The following is a 25,950-nucleotide window of genomic DNA, read 5'->3' on the forward strand; positions in this document are numbered from 1 at the left end:
ATAATCATCTAGGCTGAAGGGAGATGGAAAAAAAGATGCATTAAGATAATTGCTAGGATTTGGCCTTGTTTATCTCCAAGATTTCTTTTCCAACAAATGACGATTTGTTAATGAGTTGCAGGGTCGTTAAATAGCCTGGCCTTAGGGCCGTTCAGAAGGAAAGGAGAGCCTTGTTAATCGGGTTGTTTTTCTCCTAATTTGCGGGTGAAAAATACATTATTATTTCTTAAAATAACAAAGACCTGATGGTGATAAATATCTTGCCGAGCCACCTGTGTGTTGGTTGATAAATGAAGACTGTTTTTTTTTCAGCTTTCTTTGACTTTTTTGTGATTCTGATGTGGCATTGTGTAATCATTATTTTTTCACAAGGTAAATTATGTAACTGTCCATAGCTCAAATCCTACAGTAAGTCATCAGGACATCTGTTCTGTATCATTGAAAAGCATAATTACACGTTTGGACGTCAAAACTCAATTTCATAAATTGGTTTCCTGGAAAGAGCAACTCTTAGTTTTTATTATTTCCTGTGTGAATAAGAAGTCTTAAGAAAAGCCAAACCAAAGATTATATATATTTTCTTTGTATTGCAAGTCTTTGCAGTTGAGGTACTATCAGATAATTGTTTTTTGTTTAAAATTCATTTTGAAAGGGAAAAAGCAAAAATGGAATATTGACCCAAAACCGATTCTGATTATTTGATGTTAAATAGAAAAACAATCTTGTATCAATAATGTGTATCAGAAATGAAATATATAAATTCAAATAATTGAAAAGCCAAACTATTTTTTTTTCTTTTTCCATTTCTCCACCAAAATATATATTTTTTTCCCTGCATAATAGAAATTGAAAAACATTGTAGACTTCTTTTGTTTTTGTTATTAAGAATAAGAAGATCAAACCCTTATTTGCAAATAGATTAAGTTTTTACTTTGACAATAGCAAAGAAGTTTGTATTTCCAATTTATTTTTGCTTTATAATCATTTTTACCAGTACTCGAAAGAATGACAGGAGCAACTTGGTACTAACAGTAAAAAAAAATCAAAATCAAATTTCAATATATTTTACATTATGTCTTTTAATGTCTTTTTTTTAATTTGTAGACTGATGTCTTTAGTTTGGAAGCCGTTTCCTTGGGAACTGTGAACAAGATTGTGATTGGCCACGACACAGCTGAACAAGGTCAGACATCTTTTCCTCATTTTTTCTCATTTCACCTATATTTATTCATTATAGAGTTTCCAAATGAACAATGAAATAGTCTCTTTTCAATAAAAAGTCACATTTTTGTATAAATGTAATTTGTAGTGGTAATATGCTTCCTGTGTTTCCCCTCTAATTGTGACCAAATTATACATGTTTTGTGTATCTTATTATTGTTTCTTATTTAGTTGCTTTGTATTGTAATGTGCAATCGTGTATATCCATATAGAAATTGTGCAATACAAATAAATACAATTATTATGAACACAAGGTTCATGTCGCCAGTGGTTGTTGTATATGTACATTATTTCTAATTTTACCTTTGTCTCAAGCCCATTTTCCTTTTCTTAAAAGTCATTTATGTAAGCAAGGCAAAAATGATAATTATGTAGACTATCATGAAAAGGTGTTAAAAACTTGACAGATTTAGATAAGATTCTCACAGGAAGAAAACCAAAATGCATACAAAGTCCTCAGGGAAACTCTTATTTTAGATTGAACTGTTAACACATATGTTTTTTCCCTTATGTAAAATTGTTAAATCTTGTTCTATAATATGATTTTGACCTCAGGCAAAGGATGGTTTCTTGACAAAGTGGTTGTCAAGGAAACGGACGGAGGTGGGCCAGAAGCAGTATTCCCTTGCTACAGGTTTGTTATGACACAGTATAAGAAGAATTAATACATAATATGTATATGCCATCGACCAACTTCATTCTAAATGTGTTTTTGTTTTTTTATAATAACTAACTTTTTTTCTGTAAATTGTGTACATAAGTTCCTATAAAGATGATGTAAGGTTTCACAAGTAGAATTTATACCAAATTTGATGTTCATTATTAATTGTGAACTAATTTATCTACATGACTGACTGTGGGCAAACTTCTTTTTAATTTCATGTTGCTATTTTGGTTAGCTCCAATTGCCTAATACTAATGTATTATGTTACAATGATAAGGAAATCATTATACAGTGCGTATCAAAAAAAAGTTTACACTTTGAAAAAGCCCTGGGAATTAAAAAATATACAACATGTGGGTATTTTTTTCACATATAATCTTGGGTTTGGGTCTCGTCTATCCAATGAAAGTAAAAGTTTTGACGGAATGTTACACTTGAGTGAGCACTGTCCATTTTTGTAAAGCTCGCAGAAATCTGTTTGCGCAGAAATGCTTGTTTTCACCGCTGTGTCAAGGGGAAAGGGCAAAATCAAACTCTCCCTGCTAAACATTTCTCATACATTTCCCTTGCACTTTTAGTCAATTGAAATAAAACGGATACATTCAAGCATTTTGTAACAATTTTGCCACCCAAATTGAAATTTCAACACTTACATGTAGTAAGCACAACCTTTACCCTTTTTGTGCCAGCTGGATTTTGAGGACATAACTGAATCTGAACAAAAGTTTCAGACATCTCCAGCATTTTTTCACTAAGTTTTTATCATTTAAAGTGGGTTAACATTTCATTTTTCATTTAATACTTGTTTCTCCACACTTTTCCCAAGCTTGACAATGATTAACAAAATGAAAATCAAGCCTAAGCCATTTCATGTAAATCACAGCTCAGTGTAAAGCAAATATCGTCACGATGGCCTCGGTGTGTGGGGGAGTGGGGTGGGGTGAAATGCACTTTTTGAAGTGTTTTGGGCAAAGAAACAAGTCAAGAAAGGTAAAAGATATCTTCAAATCAATTTTACTAGCTAAATTCCACATGTTCTTCATGATTAAGGTCTACTTTTATTCGCATAACTATTTCAAAGTTCTGCGCAAATCATTTTTCACTAACTTTTCAAAAGTAGGTAGTGCTCACTCAAGCAGAAATATTTTTCGACAGTTATATCGCCATTTGCTTAAATGGATCTGTACCAATGTTAAAATGTGGAAAAATCTTCAGGATATTACAAATGTATAATTTTACAGGATTTTTTCAAAGTGTAAACTTTTTTTTATACGCACTGTATATCAGTGAAAGTTGGTAATAAATGCAATTAATGTGAACCAATATTTATAATGAATTGTGTAACACATCATGGGTGATACTAAAGGCTATTGCAGTCCAAAGTGCCCTCATTTCATTTCATTTATTTCCATTTCCAGCAATCATTTACAATATGTTTTGTTCCATACATCTTGATACATAATAAATAAAACAAGATAAATTTATATGTATAATAATCAAGATAAAAACAGGTTTGGAATAGAGGAGGCTGCTAAAATGCAAAGCTTGTAGTGTACAGCCTCCTATTAACCCCACAAGCCCTCATTTTGGGCAACCATTAAAAAAAAAATCACTCCAAATCTGTCAAAATAATCATCAAAGAATTTTCTTCTTCCACCACTTCTATACTCAAAGATCTGTTAGTAATACTGTACATGTAAATTCCAATAAATCTGTTTTAACAGCTATATTATGTGTGATGTGCACCAAAAGGGAAGCCACCACCCTCTCCCATAAAAAAGGGGGGGGGGGGGGGTCGAGAAGAAAAAATAGCTCCAAATGAAAACTCCAACACTGATTAAAAAAAAAACATAGCTCATTAGAGAGTACAATATAAATGATAATCTCCTACCCTACATGTATATACCAAGAATCTTCAGACATTATAGACTCCCACATTATAGTTCTTTGCCCCCCCCCCAACATCATTCTTATTCCTTCTTTACAGCCAATCTGCAATAAAAAAATCTTGTTAGTGAATGAATATAGTGCCTTTACTATATAGTAATCCATATTAAATTTTATGATTATGTCTATTTTGTCTTCTTTTGGGTGTTTCATAAAGCTGTTTGTAACTATAAATACAGGTAACTTTATACATGTACGATCGACTGGTGGCCATTAGTCCCAGAAAATATATCAGTGCCAATGAAAATCTGGAGAGTATCACTTACCACAAGAAAGGATCACCAGTCGTTAGTAAAGTCGCTCGTAACTTACGAATACATGTAGAGCTATGAGACACCCACCTTGTAACTATTTGACCTTTAAACTTTGACCTTAGGTGGTTAGATGCTGGTGAAGATGACGGGAATACTGTGAGAGAACTGTTTACAAACAACAAGCCTGTTAGCTGTGAGTATTAATCTTTTTCATTCTTCACTATATATCAGCTGATGTAAAGGGGAAGTCTGTTTAGTAAATTGATTATTAATTGTTTTACTAATCTGTCGTGAACCCTTTAATACCTTTTTACTTTTATATACATGTACAGTATATAGGCTATGTGCTGTATGTATACTTCCATCTGAGGATAAAAGAAAATAAACCGTTGATGGTAGTAATGATGTTAGTGATTTTTTACCTGATTGCTAAGTAAGCATGAATGCTTGTGAGCAAGCAACAGGACTGATGGCTTACTTTCCTCTCCGAGGGACCTGGTAATGAGGGATTTAAATGCATTTTTTTCATACTGAAGGACACTAGCGCACCAATTGGCAATCGAACCCGGGTCACCGGAATAGGAAACCCCTGCTCTACCAACTGAGCTATCCCGCCTGTCTTGTAAAGTGTACAAATAGCAGTATTTCATGAAACAGATACTAGTAGTCAGTGATTTTTACCGATTGTTATAAGCCACTGAAATCCTTGCATCTCATTGGCTGAATGCTGATTTGTCAATGAAAATCACTTAAAAAAAAACTTTTCATTAAATGCTTCCCAGGGGAATGTTTCATGAAAAAAAAAAATCTGCGACTTTCACTGAAATATAATTTGCTCTGAGCCAATCGGATGCAAAGATTTCAGTAGATTAAAACAATAGCCAGTGAAAATCATGTACTTTGTTTGTTTTGTGAAATGCTCGCCTGTTCTCATTAACCACCCTTCCCATATACAGTACAGGCATCCAAAGTATTTGAACTCTTTTAGGGGAAGACTGATTAGCGTTTCTTGAACTTTCATAATTTTATTTAATACCTGTTTTATGTCACATTCGGAAACACGCTCTGGATGAGTAAATCAGCTTCATGGGGTGTCGGATAAAATTTTTGCGATCATCCAAGTGAAGTGAAATCGGCTTGCAAACATCTCCCTCGTGAATCGATAAAAGAGGAAAGAGAGAGCCTGCTAACACCAGAAACCGTAAAAAGAAAATGAGAAGGAAAAGTGATTTGCGGTTTAAGGCTCTTTCCCCATTAGTGCGCATTTGATAGTGAGACAAGAAAGGAAAGAGAGATGTGGTTTTGCAGCTTCGAGCTTAATGCTTACTTCCACTTTGCATGACCCTCTGCTCGAATGCACATACAGAAATGAAATGAATGATTTTTGAAAGTCAGCTGGATTGTTTTGTTTAAGTGCTTGTAAATGGATGTAACTTAGTGGTTTGGGAACTCTCCATTTATTTTGGTTTTCAGAAGCCCGTGAACATTTTGTGTTTTGTGCTTTATTAAAAGTGGGAACTCATGAGTTTTCTACACATGCCCATCTGCTTGTAAAATTAGATGTGGTTTATTTAAATAGGGAAGCCTGGAAATTAGTGTACTTATACATGTTCCATACTAAGTACTTTATTTTCTCTGAAAATCCCTTTTTTAAAGCTTCATGAAAGGGGAAATGCACTAGATATAAAATAAATGCTCAGGGTACTTGCAATGTGCTTTAAAGTGCTGGTATAATATCTGATTGTATGTTCTTAATAAAGGCTTTATTCTTATTTGGAAAATAACTTGTATGACACAATACTCACAGATTGCTTTTACTGTTATGTGAGATATTTATTACCAATTAATTTGATTGTCATTCTTCCAATTTTCTTTCTTCTTTCCACAGTTGAAAAAGAAATGGTAAGTTTTAAGTGCTACATGTATTTTCAATATTTTAGGGGACCTTTTCGGTGTGACTCTTGGAAGAGATTGTTTTTTGTACATTTTCAGTTAAAGAATTAAAAATATGTTTTGGATCTTGTGAATGTGTGTAGATGTGTGCTTTGGGAGGGACATTTTGCATGATTTTGCATATGTATTGTACTGTACATTAATATTCTATTGTTATTATTTTTATGTTATAATAAACATTCTTCAACAAAATAAATTTGTGAGGGTATTTTGAAAAGAAAAGTTGATCACATTTTCTTGTCTTTGATTCCTTTCTGATACCTAGTGGGACCAGGAGAAGTGGAAGTATGAGACAGGATGTCACGTGACCCTTGTGTCAAAAGTCAGCGGACGAGCTCTCCAAGTACTCTCAGACAACTCAGTGGATGCGTGCGGCGATCCAGAATCACCCAATAAAAATGGTGAGCTTTTAGCTGCAATGTAACTTTCCAAGGACAGTAAAGATCGGAGGGGCAGGCTAAGAATTCCTTGCCCCTCCAAGCCTTAGTGTAGTCTGGGGGCAGTTTCATGAAGATTAATATGATGATGGTAACTTGTCCATTATGTTATTAACTACCATAGAAACTTTGATTTTGATTGGCTCTGGAGCCATTAGTACTGTAGTAAGCGTATTGGCAGAGTTACAATAGCTCTAAGTCTATATAAAACTGGCTCCTGGAGTCTGTCTAACAAAGAGTTGCGATAGATTTAACTCATACTCAAACTCAAAATAAGATTGATCTTAAACAATGTATTTAAGAGATAGGAATTTAGAAATATCTATTAATTTGAATTAGTAATTTGGTATCAAATTTATTGAGAAAGACAACAATCATCTTGAGACTCTTTTTTTTTTTTTAATTGCAGTGGCTAGAAGACCAATGAATACATAAAAGAGGTGACTGATTAGTTATTTTATAGACGACAGGCTCATATTCTCCAAAGAGGATTTCGTTGTACCATGGTGCAAAACCATGGATGATGCAGATTTATTGTATTATTGCACTTCAATTAGGAACCTTTGCCAAAGGGAGCATGTATAATTGTACACACATCTTCACAGTTCATGGTTTTGTAGCATGGTACATGTACAATTGAAACCTCTTAACGGACCGCAGTTATGATGTGAATGTATGATTATACCAATTTTCTTTGATTCCTCAGCAATATTCCTTGTTGAGAAAGTGAGAGGCAACGTTCGCATCTTCCGGACCCTCGCAAAGCCGGAGCTCTACCTCTCTCTTGATAACAACAAGGCCAGCGGGGTCAAGAAATCAGGCTTACCATGCGAGTTCAAACTCAAGGTCCAAGCTGACCGCTCTGTGGCCGTCGAGTCGGTCAAGTCACCCAATCAGATGCTGACCTTTGTACAGAGTGGACGACCCCATGACCCCCGAGGTGCCGGCCTAGGACCTCAGAAGCTGTTCTTTTGCTATGTCAAGGTGAGATTCGTCATGCAAAATTGTCAAAGTTCTGGGGCAGCACTACGCGGGAGGGATGGGGGTAGAGAGAGGGAAAAAAAATAGAAGGGGGGGGGACAGGAAGAAATAAGATAATTTTCAAAAGTGGTCTGGAGATAAAAAAAATATGTCATCCCTTTTATTGAAATAGAAATAAAATAATCAATGTTTGCTTTAGGTAGTCCTGCTTCCTCCCACTCACAATCACCTCACTCTGCCCCTATCAAAGTCTAAAGGGAATCTGTTGTAAGTCAAGGAATTCTGTATTATATTATGGATACTTGTTGATTTTTTTTCCTTCAAGCTATTGGGATATTCCAAAAAGGAAGTATGTCTGACCCCTTCTACTTGGGACCTCACTGACATGATCTGTCATTGTTTTCTAGTTCGTATGAAACGTCATAATGACCTGAATTTATGGCTCTAGTAGTTCATAGAGGGAAGTAAGATTGGAGAAAAATGAGGGTCTCTGATGTACAAAGTGACAAAGGGGTCTGACGTACAGTGACAATGATGTCTGACATGGTTCATTTCCAATTCGTCTAATGCCAATTCGTCCAATTGCCATCTCGTCTAATATCATTTGGTCTACCATCAGTTCGTCCACTACCCACATGGGCTAATTGCCAATTCGTCCACTCACCATTTTGTCTAATAACCAGTTGCTCCAATGCCATTTAGTCCATATACCATTTGCCCTAATTGGATTTAGTGTTAATTGTGCAAAATGAATGAAAATAAAATGGATATTAGACCAACTGGTTATGAGACAAAATGGTCATAGACAAAATGGAGATGAGACGAAGTGATGATTGGACCAAATGGTTGTTAGACGAAATGTTGATGGACGGAATGGCATTTGACTAAATGAAAGTAGACGATGTGATGAATGGATTAGCTGACAGTAGATGAATTGGCAATTTACCACTGACATAGTGATAGAGTGATATAGGGGTCTGGCTTATAGTGACCAAGTACAAAAACAAACCAAACAAATATTGTTGAAAAACAAACAGATATTGTCTCCATATTGTGCCTTCTTCATGAACATAATTTTGTCTACCGGTATCTTCCTAAATCACCAGGGAACATTCAGTGACAACGGGCTGTTAGTCTTCTACACCTCCCGCACGCAGACCCTTAGCGTGGATGGCGAGGATGGCCTCATTGCTACCGGGCAGAAGACAGAAAGTGCCTACTGGCGGATCAGGAGAGTGCCTGGACAGAAGACTAGGATGTTTGAGAGTCTGACCAAACCCGATCAGTACCTTAGGATAAAAGATGGGAAATGCAATGTAACGGTAAGGAGTGGATGCTTTATAGTTGTGAAAACTGCTGCTTGTGATCGAACACCATGAAATTACTAGAAGTCATTAGGGGGCCTGGGGACTGTTTCGCAAAACCGTCCATTAGTTACGCATGACTTTAATACAAGAAACTGGGGATCTGTTCTTGTGTTGCATAAATTACATGTACCTCAATATTTCTGTTATAACACAGTGTGAGTTAATTTCATATGTGTGTATTAAATCCTAATAAAATTTTGACAAATTATGATAAACGTTGCATTCAGATGCTTATTATTGACAAGGACAAATTCATATTTAGAAAGACTGGAAGAAAGAATGTAATCAAACTGATGGAGAAACCGATGGGGCACCAAAGACCTGGGGGGTGTTTCACAAAGATTTAAGTATGACTTAGAGTCACACTTAAATGCCTAGTTGCGTGCGGTATGAAAGGCATGTCCGCATTGGTCAGATCGTGTCGTGAGGACGCACACTACTGCGTATCTATCAATAAGATCGCGCGTTGCATATCATGTACGCGTCCGCATTAAAGTGCGACTTTAAGTCATACTTAAATCTTTGTGAAACACTCCCCCCCTGGTGTTTCCATGCTCGTCCACATGGAGAGAAAAATTGAAAAAAAAAAGATAAAACATGAAACACAAAAGACTTTATGGCAACCAATTAAGCTTTGTTGTGTCTTATGAATCTATTGAAATGTGGAATTACAGTAAATATATATGTAGTTTACACAAAATATTCTCTCACTATTAGGGGATTGGAGACGAGTCTTGCCATTTTTTGATCAACAAGTTCAAGGAGAAGGGGTACATCACCCTTCAATCCAACACATTACGTAACCTAAGTATCGGATTCCTACCGGACGGCTCAGTCAGACCAACGATAGATAGTGGAGAGCCCAATGTGAGGCTGTATCCGGAGGTTATTGAATGTGAGTAGTTCTGCTTTATAAAAGCATGAAATTTTTGTTGAATATTTGGTATTGTCACTATGGTTACTGGTTGTTACTTTCTGTACTGTTATTACATGTATATCTTTTAGCATTGTTATCAACAATTATGCTGATTATTGGTTTTATTTATTGATATGGATATTATTATATCATTTTTCATTATAGTACATACATGTATAATAGAAGTAAATTTTTAGGAGTACATGTAGTTTTACAATTTTTTTTAATTCTGAAAGGAATTACTTTTTGTTCTGTTTGTGCCGTAATAATTTATGAGAAAGTCACTTGCAATTTACTGGGGAACTTTGAGAGCTTAAGAGGGCTGTTAAATTATGGGGATGAATCGTCTTTTACCCTGTGTATTATTTTGTACTTCAAAAGGAATATGCACTGTAAAACAGTCTTCTATGGATGACCATATTATTGGTAGTGAGAAGAATGTGACTTTGATTTTTTTATGTTTATCCTTCAGTTGGGACCAAGAAGAAATTGACCACACCCACCCCACCAACCACGCCTAAACCTACCAAAATGGCTAAGAAACGTAGTAAGTTCCATGCCCCCTTCTCTCTCTCTCTTTTTCTCATTCACCCTTCCTCTCACTCTGTCCTTCTCTTTCTTTTTCTCTTTCTCATAATTACATATATGTTTGGCATATTCTGCTGTGAGACAATGCATCAACTTGGTGATAATTTGACTCGTAAACTTTGAAGGTCAACTTATACAGAGTCTACATGTACTATAATTCATACATGCCTGCCCCATTTCCATTAATTTGTTTCAACTGTATTGTTACAATGTATATCTAGTTATGTATTTTATTGATACGTCTGTTTCATTGCTTATGTTCTGTTGATATCTTTGTTTTTTTCACGTTTTCTTAGTCTTTTTATATGTTGTTCCCATTGTGTTCTTTTTAATGAGTTTGGAAATAAATATGGAATTGATGCCTTCTAAATCATGTACATAATACATGTACACATGTAATACTGCGCTATATACAGTGTGAGAAAAATTTCCTAGAATGCAATCCAGTGAGTAATACATGTACATGTATTTCCAGTAAGAGTGAATTCCAAATTTTTGTTTCATCACGTCATCTCTCACCAAGCAATCAAGAAGAGGAAGAGTGAAGGAAAAATTGATATTTCTTCCGTTGCCAAGGCAGCGAAGAAAGAAGAGAAAAAGCCGGCGAAGACCAAGGGTAAAAAACCACAAACTTAACTCACTCAGCACAAGATTTGGAGTGGACTGACATTCAACTAATTTATTATTTTTCTTTGTTCATACATGTAACTGATCAGTAATTAGATTTCAGTGCAGTTAGAGTGCTATTGAAAACAATATTAAATCTAACCTTGCCTACGAGTTCTACTAATGATAATAAAGAAGTATTTGTAAAGGGCCAATATTTCATGATGTGCTTGAGGCGCTGTTGAGAGGAAATACTTAGTTAGAAAAGCAAATGATATATACTGTATGCAATATTAATAAATGGAAACTGTGGGAAAGCAAGTTCAAACAGTTTAGTTTTGAGAGCAATTTTTAAGCAGTCAACTTTTTACATATTACAAATGTGATGAGGTAATTGGAAAAGTCCTGACCACCCCCCCCCCATTGATTTTGGAAGAGCAAGCAATATGGAATCAGATTTTAAACATTGAGAAGTAAATTATAGATCATCAACAAATTAACAAAATATAATCAACAAATGAAAACAAGATTTTATGCAACACACATTGAATGCAAATTAATTTCAAAGCCAAATATGCAGTACATGTGTACAGGGACATTGTGTAATAATACATGTACAAAACATGTGGTTAGTAGATCATGATCAAAATTTGAGGGACAGTTATGATTAAAGCTTTCTCATCCATTATAAGACACCTCAACCTTGAAAAAACTGGGCTAATTCAGAGGTTTTAGGCTGTCGGGGAAGGGGGGGGGGGTGGATGATGCCTGTCTTATCTTGGCTACTTTTAACAGCTTTTGCATGAAAGATTGCAAAGAAACATCAAGGAAAATTGCTGTAAATGAAAAAGAAGTTTTCCTGAAATTACTAGACATTCGTTGATGTAAAGTATTAACTCAACCATAGGTGTGCAAGTTGAATGAGGATCAGAAATTTTGTGGGTTTACTGTACCGAATAATATGACTTAAAGCAAGGCTCGACATTAGCAGTGGCCCGGTGGCCCGGGGCCACCAGAAATTCACCTCGGGCAACCATTATTGATAAAATGTTAAGTTTTGGTGGCCCGAATCGGGCAACCAATAATTTTCAGAATAGCGCAATTTTTCTCCCGATTTTGCACGCATTTATCAACTTTCTACAGTTCAAATTGCAACCCAGTTCGTCATGCGCCCTTTTTGTTGATCTACACACAAAGTTTGCATATTAGGCCTACAGCTATAGCATACAGTAGCTATTATCCAGCCAGCCGCGCCGGCCGGCTGGCGTGAGCTTTGCATGAAGCCACTGCATACAGCTGTGCTCTAGATCTAGCTCAGCCTATTCAGACTCCGGGAGCTGCGATAAAAAATGTTGCTGCTAAGAAATCTTCCACAGAACTTTGAAAATCTGAGTCAAAGTCACATTTTACACCAATGAAATGACATTCTACAGTCTATATTACGAAAATTTGGTGTACCCTGATAATTTGCAAGCATTAAGAAGAGGAATTATGACCTCTCTTTTGACTACAAAAGACCGATTTCCAAATGAATTAATACACATAAAAACACATAGGCAAGTACATCACAGTCCCACGTGTGCATTTGTATGTATGTTGATACTTGGTTTCTTTCGAAGCTGTGTCTTTTCTAGCCAAAAATAAACAGACAGTTTCTTTCTTTTTTGTTTATAAATGACTTCTTAAACCACTCTTGAGAAAGTAAATACTTTGGGAAGGCATTTCATTGATATGAAATGTGAATTTTTCCAACATTTTGGCAAAAATAGGGAAGGACTTTTCTCACACTTTTTTTCCAGATATAACTTTTGCCGTTTTTTTTCTTTCATTTTTTTTTACAGTGCTTAAACCATTTATACCCCTTCCCATTGAATATGCCTGATTAAAAAATATGTTTCTACTGAAAATAAAATAATACAAACTAAAGGATTTAAAAATAAAAATAAAAATGTGCCATTCCCAGAAGGTAAGTGAGAATTATTTGCTTGGCTTTTAATTATATTCCAGTCAGAATAGACTGTTGCCACAGCTGTTAAAAAATATTTGTAATGGCTTCTTAATTTCCCCTTTTCCCCATGTTTATATTAATTTTGTTTTATTCATTTTTCTTTCACTTTCTTTTCTTTTTTTTCTCTCTAAATTTTTTTTTTCTTTTTTTCCCTGTTCTTTGTTTTTTTTTCTTTCTTCATTTTCTTTCTTTTGTCTTATTTCACTTATTTCTTTTATTATTTTTGTTTTCTTTTTGTAATATACTTTTTGAAAATTATTTTCATTTGTTTCCCCCTTTTATGCATTGTTCTAATTTTGCAGCATATTTTTCTGTGATTTTCTCCTGCTATAATATGCTGCAAAAGAGAAAACAGAAATAAACTGGATTTGGGGCCTGCATAATCTAGGTTTTAGGATTCAAAGAGGAAGAAATGAAAAACCATTGTTTTGTACATCTATCTGAGTTTAATATGCACTATTTATTTATTTTACCATTATGAGTGTGTGTCTATACAGAGATTTAAAAAAAAAGTCCACACAACCTGCGAACAATAAAATTCATTTATTCTCTTTCAATCATTTCATTTTTACAACGATAGAAACAATTTATATTTTACCACAAGCCAATTAGCAAAGTAAAATAACAGCAAACAAGGTTTACATACAAGATGATTAAGTGAAAGTAACTTAGTGGTAGTGGCTGCAGAATTAATATTTCAGAAGTTTGTTTTATTAATTTTTAATGTGTTTCTTTATATTTTTCGGGCCACCAAACTTTAATATCGGGCCACCAAAAAAAAATTATTTGATGGTTTTGGTGGCCCGAACGGGCCACCACCAAAAAAAGTTAATGTGGAGCCTTGCTTAAAGGTAAATTCCAGTTTTGGGAACGATCTCAAAATGACTTTTTACAGAATTTAATATAATGATCACCAAAGTGTCTGTTTGTATGAATAAAAAATATGTGCCAAAGGATTCTGGAAGAAATTGTGTAATTGCTGTGAAATAAGCAAAATAAGCGCGGATTCGGTCACTTCCGTCGGGTCTTTATTCCAGCAATAATAATACACTGTCCCACGTGTGCCTATCTGTGTTGGTGATCTTCAGTGTGATCGTTTTTTAGCTAGATATTATGATTTCACAAAGTTCAGTTTATGTAACTATACCAGATCTACATGTAGATCCACGATGATATATTAATACTTTACCTTGGTTTTACAGACTTTTTCACAAAATCAGTGTTTTACTGCAACTACGTTCATTTACATGTAGCTTTAATCAATTAACAGAATGTAACTGACTACATGTACATGAAATGTGTCTGATTTTTTAAGATGTCAATGGTAATGGTGAGGATGGTGGTGGAGATAATATAAGAGGTGATGATGTCTCAATGATGAAAACAAAATTGTTTAGCATTCAACAGAAAACAACATAAATTTGCCAACACATAGCAAAAATTAACAATAGCATGTTATATTTATGTTGCACAACTACCTTCTGTGTTTGCATACAATAAAGAAGAAAAAGTCCAATACATGTCAAACGTCATTTTCATACAATAACGGATAACATTCTATATCTTTTGTGCTTTGTACTGTGTACATACATGTACATTTTTTTGCTTTTTCATATTGTGACTTGAACACGTCGAATTAAAATGGTAGAGAATTTGATTCAGCTTTCGAAAACATCTTCCAGTTTTTCATGAATTCATGAGTAACTTATGAGCACTAACTCTGATCACCCCCCACCTGCCCCCCCCTCTATGTGTCACATCTGACTTCTGATAGGATAGGGTCTAGCGTTTGTTTATTGACATTATCATTGTTATTTAAAAAAAATGTTTATTATTGTTATTATTATTATTGTTGGTATTGTTGGAATTATCATTATCAATAATGTTAGAATGATTATTTTTCATCTAAACCCATTTTTTTCAGGGTCAAATCTGAAGCAGGTGAAGGAGGCTGCCCCCGCTGCAGGAGCAGCAGCAGCTACCATAGCAGAAAAGGAGAAAACACAATATGAGGGTAACTCTATCTAATGCTCTTACCCTAGGCCAGGGTCCCGTCTCACAAAGAGTTACGATTGATCCGATCAACCTCAGCTGTATGGAAATCCATCAATGTCATAATTTTTCCTACTGGATGTTTGCAGTGTCCTCTTGTAAACATAGATGAGCAAACTGAATTGTCAAGAAGATGATGAATGAATGAATATACAGTACATCATACAGGGAGTCTAGAAAGCATTTTAAGCAAACATGCATTTTTTATGTTGATGTTGCTGGCTTTCCATAGTTGTGGTTGATCGGATATATCGCAACTCTTTGTAAGACGGGGCCCAGATTAGTTACAATTTACTTTAGAAGTCTACGCTGCCGTACTTTGGCAAAAGGAAGCAATTACAGAAGTATCACTTGTTGTAAATGAGCAATGTGTGTTCGTCATTTACGTAGGTGTCAATGCAATTTAACAGCATATTTTCTTCAATATCTTTCCGTAGAACAATCATTTCTTCCCCAAATTTTGCCTGAACGTGCAATATACAAAGGGTGTTTCAGAAACACCAATAACTCAAATTTTACTGATGTGTCACTTGCTTCCTTTTGCCAAAGTTGGGCAGTATTGCATATCGGTGTTCATTGACAGTGCTTCTGTGCAAATGATGCAAGGAAATGCATATGAACACAGATCATAACAAACAAAAATTGACCTCCAATTGATGTGCTTGTGTATGATTAAGAATTATTTTATATGTTTGAATGTAATATATGTATTAAGATTGGTTTGATGAATATTAATCAAAAAGATATTCTCACAAATCCCCTTTCTCCTTTTCATCCTCCTCTTTCCCTTTCCTTGTCCGACCTTTCTACTTCTTACTACCCCTTTATTGTTCCTTGTTCTTCCTGTTCATTGTGTTATTTTCTGCTCTCTCTTTTTCATTTTGCTTTTCCCCTTCTTTTCTTTTTCTTCTTTCTCTTTAATTTTTTTTTCTTGTTTTCCTTTTTCTTCCTTTCGTTCTATCTTTTTCCCCTTTATCCACCTTGTAATGTCAATCTGTATTCTTCATATGTCTTTCTCTTCTTTTAATATCCTTTCTTTGCTCTTCTGCATCCCCTCTTCTTCTTCTTCTGTTTCTTCTTCTTATCCCTCTTCTCCTTTCCTTCTCCTCCTCCTCCTCTTCTTTTCTCATCCTTCTCATCTCCTAGATGGAGAATGGAAGTGCCTTGTAAAGACTGGAAGCTTGTCTACTAAAGCTAATGTCATCCTAGTTGTATATGGACAAAATAAGGTATCAGAACCCTTCACTCTTGGTAAAGGAGGGCCCACACTATTCAGCCCAGGCAGTGAAGACAAGTTCAAGGTTTGTGAGATGTGTTTGGTCACCAGTATTCATTTCTGTAGTTTGTTTTGCTGCATGCTATTATATGCTGTATACTGTGACCAACAGACCAGAGATTAGCTGAATAATGTACATGTATGCATAGGAAGTCCACATATCAGGAGAGAACCTACATGTACCAAGATTCTTGACCCGTCCAATTTGTCAATAATCCTTTAATGATATTTATAGTGTTGATCAACAGAGGAATGTACATGTAGTAGTATGACAACATTCAACACCCTATTATTTCCTTTTTTGAATCAATCTTGTATTTGTACAGTGAATGTCTGTAAAATAATATTTGTTTTTGTATATATGTTGTTTCTTTAGGTCAACCTACAAGGTCTTGGTAATATCTACAAGATCAGGATAGGATTAGACTCCTACAAGGCCTCCTGGAGATTAGACACGGTAAGATATGGACCCTGTTACACAAACCTTTAGCCTGGCTCACACCTTTGCGTTCTAAGCTGCGTATTGCTGGGTTAGTTGAAAACGGCAATACGTGGTCTGACGCAGCTTATGAGCTCGTTGGAGCTTGTACGAAGTTGAACGCAGAAAGCGCGTCGATACGAGCTAAAGCAAGGTACATGTAATGTGACGAAAATTTAGCATGAAGCTGTGTTGATGCCTGCGTGAGCCCCTCGCTGTTGCTTGTTGTTGCTCGTCCACGCCTGTCCGTGCTCCCATCTACTCATCGCCACTCTTCTTTGCTTGTATGTACATGTAGATACATGGGGCATTGGGATACTTCAGGTCCCTTTTCAGTATAGATTATTTGAAATCCCTTATAATTTTGCTTGGTCAGAATAAATTTTCAAAAAAGAATGAAGTATTACGAAATCATTTCTACCTTTTGTGTGCTGATATGTTGATTTCTGATGCATGTAGAGTATGTTTCACACAAGGGCTACTTGGTTCCCACTGGGTATTGAATGGTTTAGTACATGTACATGTATGTAGCCAATCAGATGCACTAAAATAGATTATTATCGTTTGCTCAGATACGATTGCCAAATACATGTACATACAATCCTATAGCCGTGCATGGGATAAATCTGGTACATACAGATCCACCCATAGCCTCTCTTTTTCTCCCCTAGATGCATGTAATTTTCAGTGTTTGTGAATTATCCTTGATTTTTAGGTGAGTTTGATCGAGCCATCCAGCGGTGACAAACACGTCTGTAAGTTTAAGAATCGTTGGCTGTCACTGAAGGAAGATGATGGCGATCTTTGGAGAGAACATGCCATAGCTTTACCTGGGAAGAAACCTCTACCTAGTAAGTAATCTTAGGTGATCACTGATGATTGTGATGTTGGTGGTGATGATGATGATGATGATGATGATGATATTGATGATGGTGCAAATGATGATGATGTTGATGATGGTGATGATGATGATGGTGGTGTTGATGATGATGATATTGATGATGGTGATGATGATGAAGGGGATGATATTGCTGATGGTGATAATGATAGTGGTGATGATGATGGTGGTGGTGGTGGTGGTGAAGGTGGTGGTGATGATGATGATGATGATGATGGTGGTGATGATGAGGGTGGTGGTGGTGGTGGTGATGGTGGTGGTGATGATGGTGGTGGTGGTGGTGGTGGTGGTGATGATGATGATGGTGGTGGTGGTGTGATGGTGGTGGTGGTGGTGGTGGTGGTGATGATGATGATGGTGGTGGTGATGATGATGATATTGATGATGGTGATGATGATGAAGGGGATGATATTGCTGATGGTGATAATGATAGTGGTGATGATGATGGTGGTGGTGGTGGTGGTGAAGGTGGTGGTGATGATGATGATGATGATGATGGTGGTGATGATGAGGGTGGTGGTGGTGGTGGTGATGGTGGTGGTGATGATGGTGGTGGTGGTGGTGGTGGTGATGATGATGATGGTGGTGGTGGTGTGATGGTGGTGGTGGTGATGATGATGATATTGATGATGGTGATGATGATGAAGGGGATGATATTGCTGATGGTGATAATGATAGTGGTGATGATGATGGTGGTGGTGGTGGTGGTGAAGGTGGTGGTGATGATGATGATGATGATGATGGTGGTGATGATGAGGGTGGTGGTGGTGGTGGTGATGGTGGTGGTGGTGATGGTGGTGGTGGTGGTGGTGGTGATGATGGTGGTGGTGGTGTGATGGTGGTGGTGGTGGTGGTGGTGGTGATGATGATGATGGTGGTGGTGGTGTGATGGTGGTGGTGGTGGTGGTGGTGGTGATGATGATGATGGTGGTGGTGATGATGATGATGGTGATGATGATAGTAATAATAATTTTAATGATAGATGGAATTTATAATGCACTAAATCCAGTCTGCAGAGTACCCAAGGCGCAATGAAAGAGAGAAGAAAGAGAGAGAGAACAAGGTACAATGTATAATACATGTACAGTGTATGCTATGATAAATTACAGAACGTGAGGATTACTGTACTTGACAATCGAGAGTGGGAAGTGTACAGTATATAATCAAATGCATTCATTCATGTACACCTCAAGTCCAGCCCTTTTAACATAATTATTTGATCAGAGACTTCTCATTTTGTTTACTCTCTTTTTGTAGTTACACTGAAACTTTGGTATTGTACATTTATACCTTGTGATTGTATTTATCTTAATCTTTTCAAAAAAAAAAGACGGCGTCATATTTATGCGTGCAAAAAAAACCCCATGTCATATGATTCTGCTTTTCCTGCTCAATGGGCTGGACTTCTCCTGTTGCCAAATGAATTAATACAATACAGCATGAAATCCAATTATGTTTCACCTTGGGAAAGTCCTACACTTTATCCTCTTAATGTTTTTATCCATCTCTGCTCAATGGAAATCAAACTTTTAATCTTTCCCGGGCATCCAAGGTCAAGAAAATTCAAGAGTTCTTTATAATTATCTGAACGCATTTCAGTTTATTTGTATTTTCTCCCCCTCAATTCATTCTAATCTTATTATCACTGACCCCGATGATAATTTGTACATCTGCTCTTCCAGTGATGCAGTACTTTGTTATGGTTGCCACGGGAACGGAGCCCAACTCGGCGACAGATGCAAACGTCTACATCAACATCTTTGGGGAGAAGGGTGACACCGGCAAGAGGCTTCTTCATAGATCTAATAATGATGATACATTTTTGGAAGGACAGGTGAGAGGAATAAAGGAAGGATGGTGATGATGATAATGGGAGTAGATGGAGAGATGATAGATTTGATGTATGGGAGAAGGATGAATAAGAATAATGGCAGCAGTGACCCTCAGTGATGAAAAGAAATACACTTCCCAGTTGTGTGTGATACTTTACGTAAGATTCATGAATACATTGAAATTTAGGTTCTTCAAATTATTATAAATGTTAATAAAAATATACCGATAGTTAGTAGTACTACTACATGTAGTTGTAGTAATAATGTACATGTTCACTGTAGTATGCTGTTGAAAAAATGAAAAAAGTAAGTATCCAAGGATATGTTTTTAGATTGTGTGAATTTGAGCCAATCTTTGAATTTGATGCTTTACAATTCTTCTAGCAGCTGTTTAGAATATTTTTCACCTGATTGGAACTAATGAGCCAAATCTCTGTTTACCCGCTCCATCTGTCTTAACCCTAACCAGGCCGGGGTATTTTAGGAGATCATGTGGCCGGGGGGGGGGGGGGGGGGCTCTCAAGGCCCCCATTGAGATCTCGGCCGTTGATTGCGCAGGTTTTGGCACCCAGGTGTCCTGGGACATAATCTAAATTCTGTATTAATTTATTCTATGCAAATTGCTATTAATTGATTATGCTAATTTATGTGTAATTAGAGTGCAATTTTTTTATCCTCTGATTCCCTAAATAAAGCTCCAAATGTTCTAATTTTTGGTGTAGAAATCAATTTCTAATGTATTGTTTTTTTGCAATTTCTTATGTATTTCCTTGTTTTGGACCTTTTGTTTTTCATTGTTTTTTCAATGAACTTTGTCGGGGACTCTTTTGAAGGTCATAAACAGCATAAAATAAATCCATTTAGATCAGCAAAATTAAAAATAATCATACATTTATGATTTTTTGGTTTAAAACACGATTTGCTTTGACTTTGTACACAAAATCACGTGTTTGAGCAATATTTGGTCTGACATGCATGTACAAAATGTTGCGTTATTTTGGAACCGCGTACCCGGGCGTCGCAAATTTGGTCTCAAAAGATGCGCAAGACTTGAAAATAAAAAGTCAGCAAGCGGCGCGGTCAAAAAATTTTGCGCGGCTAAAATATTGCTCGAATCGTTAACCCTATCTAGGCCGGCCTAGATAGGGTTAAACGTATTATTCAAAAATTTGTGTTGGTTTTAAAGGTTTGTAGTAAATACAAACATGACGATAATACATTTCATCTTGGCTCACAGGTTGACTGTTATCAGTTGGAGGCCGTATCAGTCAAGAAACCTACCAAGGTTGTGATTGGTCATGATGGGGATAGCCCCGGAGAGGGATGGTATCTCCAACAGGTCACCATCAAAGACAAAAAAGACTCCAAGACAGAATACATCTTCAAATGTGACAGGTATACCTTTTCTGACATTTCAACAAAAAAAAAAAGAAGAAGTTATTGACTTGTCATGGTAACGGCTTAGGGTGGGGTTTTAATCCCCTTCAATGATAGTTCTAGTTTAGATTTGAAAAAAAATAGCATCTTTGTAGAATAAGTCTTTTTGATGGTCTTCTTCCACTGTACATGTATATTAGAAAGTCTCTTTAAGTGAAACAGAGTATATCTTCAAATATGATGGGTCTCTCACTCCTTACATAAAAAAATTAACAAGCAATTTGAATAAATTTGCATACTGGACGAGATTTTAATTTCATTTTTTGTTTTTTAATTGTAGATGGCTTGATGCAGGACAGGATGACAATGAGATTGAGAGAGAACTGGCTCTCACGGAAACAAGGACGATAAAACGTAAGACCTTTGAAATGATTTGTAAAATATGACCTACAGTGGTGCCAAAAAGTTAGTGAACCCCATCACAAAATTGAACATACAGTGTAAGTTTAAAGTGTTCAAGTTCTGCCATGTTTTAGATATTTAATTGTGAAGTCAGGTATGAATTATTACATCAATAAAGTTTGTTTCTCTGGGCTCGCCGAACGTTGTAATGTTGCTCTCTCCATTAAACAGTCAGCATGAAGGAATGCATTTTCTGATGGGGTTTAATAACTTCTTAGCACCACTGTACATGTACATCATCATGTAACATGATATAAAAGTCTGTTGATTTTTTTCAGTGCTGTTAGTAATAAGTCACCATACATTTTTTTTTCAAATATCTAGAAATATAGATTTATAAGTGACCAGCATTACCGACGGCCCATTTTAATAATATTTGTATATCACATTTGCTATAACAGTTTTAAGCCACTGAAATCATAATTTGATTTGATAGGCTGGTCATGACATTGTTGTAGAAATTGTGCATTATTCTTTTATTATAAGAACCCTTGCATTATGTTAGTTGCTTCGCTTCAATATACGGCTGGTACCAATCCTAACTTGTTTACTTGACAGCCAATCACGGCTTGCCATTTAGCGTCCATTGTCTAGTTTCGGTTCTGTTATACATGTATATTGTTTTGCTCTAGCGTTTTAGTCATTCATGCGATTTTACTCTAATGAGTGCATGTCAAAAAGCTTCAGTATGTCCGTTTTTAAAGCTATTTTACAATTTTGCGGTACTAAAAACTCTTATCTTTTATTATAATAAGTCTTTGTGAAATAGGCCCTAGATGATGTTAACTGTACAACTTCTGCAAACTGTGCATTCATTGTTTATTATTAAAGGAGAATGAAACTCTTGGAGCAAGTTAGCTTTTGTGAAAGCAGAAAAATCAAAGAATAAGATCAACAAAAGTTTGAGTAAAATAGGACTAGCAATAGAAGAATTATGAGCATTTGAATGTCGAGATCACTAATGCTATGGAGATCCTCCCATTGGCAATGCGACCAAAATCTATGATGTCACAGATGAACAACTCTCCCCTTTTGGACACTGAAAATATATCCCAAAATATCTCTTTTTGCTAATTCTAATCATATGACAAACGATTCATCAATGATATAATGTTGTGAAACCTCTGTACTTGTCCTCTCATAAAGAGAACACCTCACCTTGTGATAGACTCTATAAAAGTGAGAATATAAGTGAAATAAGTACTAAAGTAATGAGGGAGTTGTATGTGTGTGACATCACAGATCTTGGTCGCATTGCCAATAGGAGGATCTACATGGCATTAGTGATCTCAATATTCAAATGCTCATAACTTTCTTATTATTCATTCAATCTTCCTCAAACTTTCAACAATATGTTTCTTTGATTTTTCTCTTTGATATGGATTCAGCTGGTTTCAAGGGTTTCATTCTCCTTTAAATAGATTCAAGGATGCTGCCAATAGTGAGACAGTGTGTACATGTGTGCAAGTCATATATTCATGCCTTGATTCCATAACTGTTGCATATTATTCAATTCAATTCAGTTCAATTTATTCAACAATAGAAATATCAATATACATTTCACACAGTGTACATATCCAATAGATAATACATAATATGGCTAGGACCATAAAAAAAGCAAATCGCTTGTAGAGAATGGCCCCAAAAGACAATAGTATTTACAAGATTTGCAATAAATACCCTTGAGCAAGCTTCATCACAACAACATACTCATAAATGTGCAGTATTTCAATGAAACAATCAACCATCTGTATGTCCATGTTGATAATTCGTGGAACATTCACTCCACTTTTGTTCACAGCACATGATTGGGAGATATTCATTGTGACGGGCTCTATGACAGAGGCCGCTCTGCCCTCACCGGCGACACTGGTGGTCTACGGAGACAAGAATAAGACGGAGGTTGTCCTGGAACCCCCTCATGGGGAAGGTTTCCAACCAGGCAGTGCTGAGACATTCAGGGTAAGTTGAAGGCTCTTCAGGATAATGCCATGAGGTTTGTACTTTATGTACGACCTTCTGTATGTGTCACCACTGAAGGGGAGCATTTCATGAAGGACTTGCAGATGTTTAGCCCGACAAGTCCGGTTTTATCCGTCAGTTACCGTTACTGTTAGTAACAGTTCTTCTCAGCCAATCAGGGAAAACTGTCAGATCTGACAACTGTTGATGAAACGATACCCAGTCGTGGATCCAGCCGGATGAGACACAATACCATTTCAGGGGCCATATTTTATTTATTAGTTTCTGCACAATAATCTGCCTCTCAAAACTATTGTGTCATATCTGGCTGGATCTGCACCTGGTGTCACCCTCCTTAAATGATTTTTTTTTAGTTCATATGAAAATTTGTATCAGATATTTTCATGGGTTGAGCAGTGCATGAGTGAAGTAAGATTGGAGCAAAAAAAGAGGGATTGGATGTACTGTACAGATACATGTAGTTGATTATTCCATAGAATTGACCTGTAGAGCTCCTTTTGACCATGATTTAGAGCTTGAATCTTATTCTGTTTCTTTCACTTCTACTCCACACTTAAAAGAACCTTATGCTACATGTAGATCATTATATACTTTGAGAGGTACAGGTGGCACATGTGTCCCCCTTTTATAGCACCTTTGGAGGTGTATTTTTATTTTTTCATATTCTACATATTTTATTTTATGTATATTTTGATCTATATATTTTATTTTCTAGGTCAATTTTGGCGATATTGGTAGACTTGTCAAGGTCCGGCTTGGTCACGAGGACAACGAGTCCAGCTGGTACGTGAAGACAATGAGGATGGTTGATCTGAACACCAACGAGGGGCAAGATTACGAGGTTGACCGTTGGATGTCCAGGAGCAATGATGACCGGGATGTCTGGAGGGAATTGGCTGCAGTCTGGCCCGGTCAAAGAACTGCACCTGGTAATGTTTCTGTTACGTCAATACTAAATGTATTTTATCCAGACATCAGACATAGATAACTTTGATTATATTCACTTGGTCAGCAAGAAGTTGGTTTACCTCTCAGATAGTCCAATAAACCCATTTTGTCTACATCCATTTTGGTCTAATTGGTCTAAAAGTCAGAAATAGAAATCCTTGGTCAGCAAGAAGTTGGTCTACCTCTCAGATAGTCCAATAATAACCTTTTTGTCTACATCCATTTTGGTCTAATTGGTCTAAAAGTCAGAAATAGAAATCCTCTGAAAATTCATTTTGCCCAGTTGATATTGGGTACAACCTACATGTATTAAAGTCAATCTCTTGGCCAAATTAAGTTAACTCTTCGTGCGCTGGGCTATGAACCCCACTGTGCTGAATTATTTACAGGTAGAGATACGATGGATTATTTGCTTGAGCGTGAAATGCAAAGTTGTACGGCACCGACTGTACATCGATGCGAAGTACACATAAAAAATACACTGTACATCTGTACATCTATGCACTATACACTGTACATCTCATCTTGTGTGTAATTATACGCCAGAATGCCACCCGGAAGTCCCCAAAATCAATGAATGAAATACTGACTAAAATCCTTGTTGGACAAACTCAAAATGATATTGTGTTTCTTGATTTACTTGAAATAAACTTTTATGGATTTGGTTTTTTTTCTTTTAATGTAATCATAGACTTTATTGTATCAATTCTTCCTTTCTTCATTTACATCACAGTTGCAAGATATTATGTCCAAGTATTCACCTCGGCTGAACCTGAGGCCTCCACCAATGCCAGCATCTATGTCAACCTGATTGGAAAGAACCACGACTCTGGCAAACGATACCTGGTCCGTCCCAAGACCAACAACGAAACACCCTTCCAGTCCGGTCAGATGGACGGTTATGAGGTCGAAGCTGTCTTCCTGGGCAAGGTGTCAAAGGTGATTGTTGGGCATGATGGGAAGGAGGAAGGTCAGGGTTGGTGCCTGGAGAAGATCGTTGTCAAGGAGTCTAGGACGGCCAAGAATGAAGCCATATTCCCGTGTGAAAAGTAAGTTCTGCTTTTTATTGGTCTCTGTTGTGATGTAGGTGAATTTGATTTAAATTGCATAAAATAAAAGGTAAGCATGTTTGTATGATTGTTTTTTATGTGTCATACATGTAGGTCACTGGCCACAATAAGTGCTATAGTTTTCAGAGTACCAATACTTTTGGTCAGAAGCTCTTGGTATACAATAAGATGTATGTTCAATAATTTTTCTTTTATTGTATTGATATCTAAAATAAATAAGTCTAACCATCATTCCCATTTAAATAAACATTGTATGGGTGACAATGTAAATGGGTGACAATGTAAATTTCTCAGTATTTATATCAATTTCCCCCCAATTTTTTTAATCTGACCATCAGCATTCGCATTAACAATTCTATATCTATTTTGTCTACAGATGGCTTGATACTGGTAAGGACGATGGTAAAACAGAAAGAACTCTGGTTCTTGGCAAGCCTTCAGCAGGTGAGGTTATCATTATTGAGAATTTAACAAAAAAGTATTTTTAAGCAAATTATTGACAATGACCTGTATTCTGATCTCTGGTTTGATTTATACTCTGGTCTAAAGTTGGAGTTTAATTATGGATAGCCAATTGTGACAGAAATTGCTAACATTAATGACTGGCTATTTTGATGAATGATAAGACCAGA

General features: G+C 36.3%; 1 protein-coding gene across 1 annotated transcript in view; it reads left to right on the plus strand.

The window, feature by feature from the left end:
- The window catches only part of LOC129280349 (uncharacterized), a 105,183-nt gene that overhangs the window by 23,231 nt on the left and 56,002 nt on the right, over nt 1–25,950 (plus strand). The window contains exons 7-27 of the mRNA XM_064112195.1: nt 1,105–1,183; nt 1,777–1,855; nt 4,209–4,279; nt 5,975–5,988; nt 6,305–6,440; nt 7,183–7,460; nt 8,564–8,779; nt 9,542–9,719; nt 10,213–10,287; nt 10,852–10,944; nt 14,867–14,956; nt 16,141–16,295; nt 16,647–16,727; nt 17,464–17,599; nt 19,329–19,480; nt 20,716–20,873; nt 21,196–21,269; nt 23,119–23,279; nt 24,016–24,229; nt 24,982–25,297; nt 25,695–25,762. Coding sequence (XP_063968265.1) covers nt 1,105–1,183; nt 1,777–1,855; nt 4,209–4,279; nt 5,975–5,988; nt 6,305–6,440; nt 7,183–7,460; nt 8,564–8,779; nt 9,542–9,719; nt 10,213–10,287; nt 10,852–10,944; nt 14,867–14,956; nt 16,141–16,295; nt 16,647–16,727; nt 17,464–17,599; nt 19,329–19,480; nt 20,716–20,873; nt 21,196–21,269; nt 23,119–23,279; nt 24,016–24,229; nt 24,982–25,297; nt 25,695–25,762 — 2,824 coding nt within the window. The remainder of the gene's footprint in view (nt 1–1,104; nt 1,184–1,776; nt 1,856–4,208; nt 4,280–5,974; nt 5,989–6,304; nt 6,441–7,182; nt 7,461–8,563; nt 8,780–9,541; nt 9,720–10,212; nt 10,288–10,851; nt 10,945–14,866; nt 14,957–16,140; nt 16,296–16,646; nt 16,728–17,463; nt 17,600–19,328; nt 19,481–20,715; nt 20,874–21,195; nt 21,270–23,118; nt 23,280–24,015; nt 24,230–24,981; nt 25,298–25,694; nt 25,763–25,950) is intronic.

Source organism: Lytechinus pictus, chromosome 17 (assembly GCF_037042905.1).
Source record: "Lytechinus pictus isolate F3 Inbred chromosome 17, Lp3.0, whole genome shotgun sequence".
Taxonomy (NCBI): domain Eukaryota; kingdom Metazoa; phylum Echinodermata; class Echinoidea; order Temnopleuroida; family Toxopneustidae; genus Lytechinus; species Lytechinus pictus.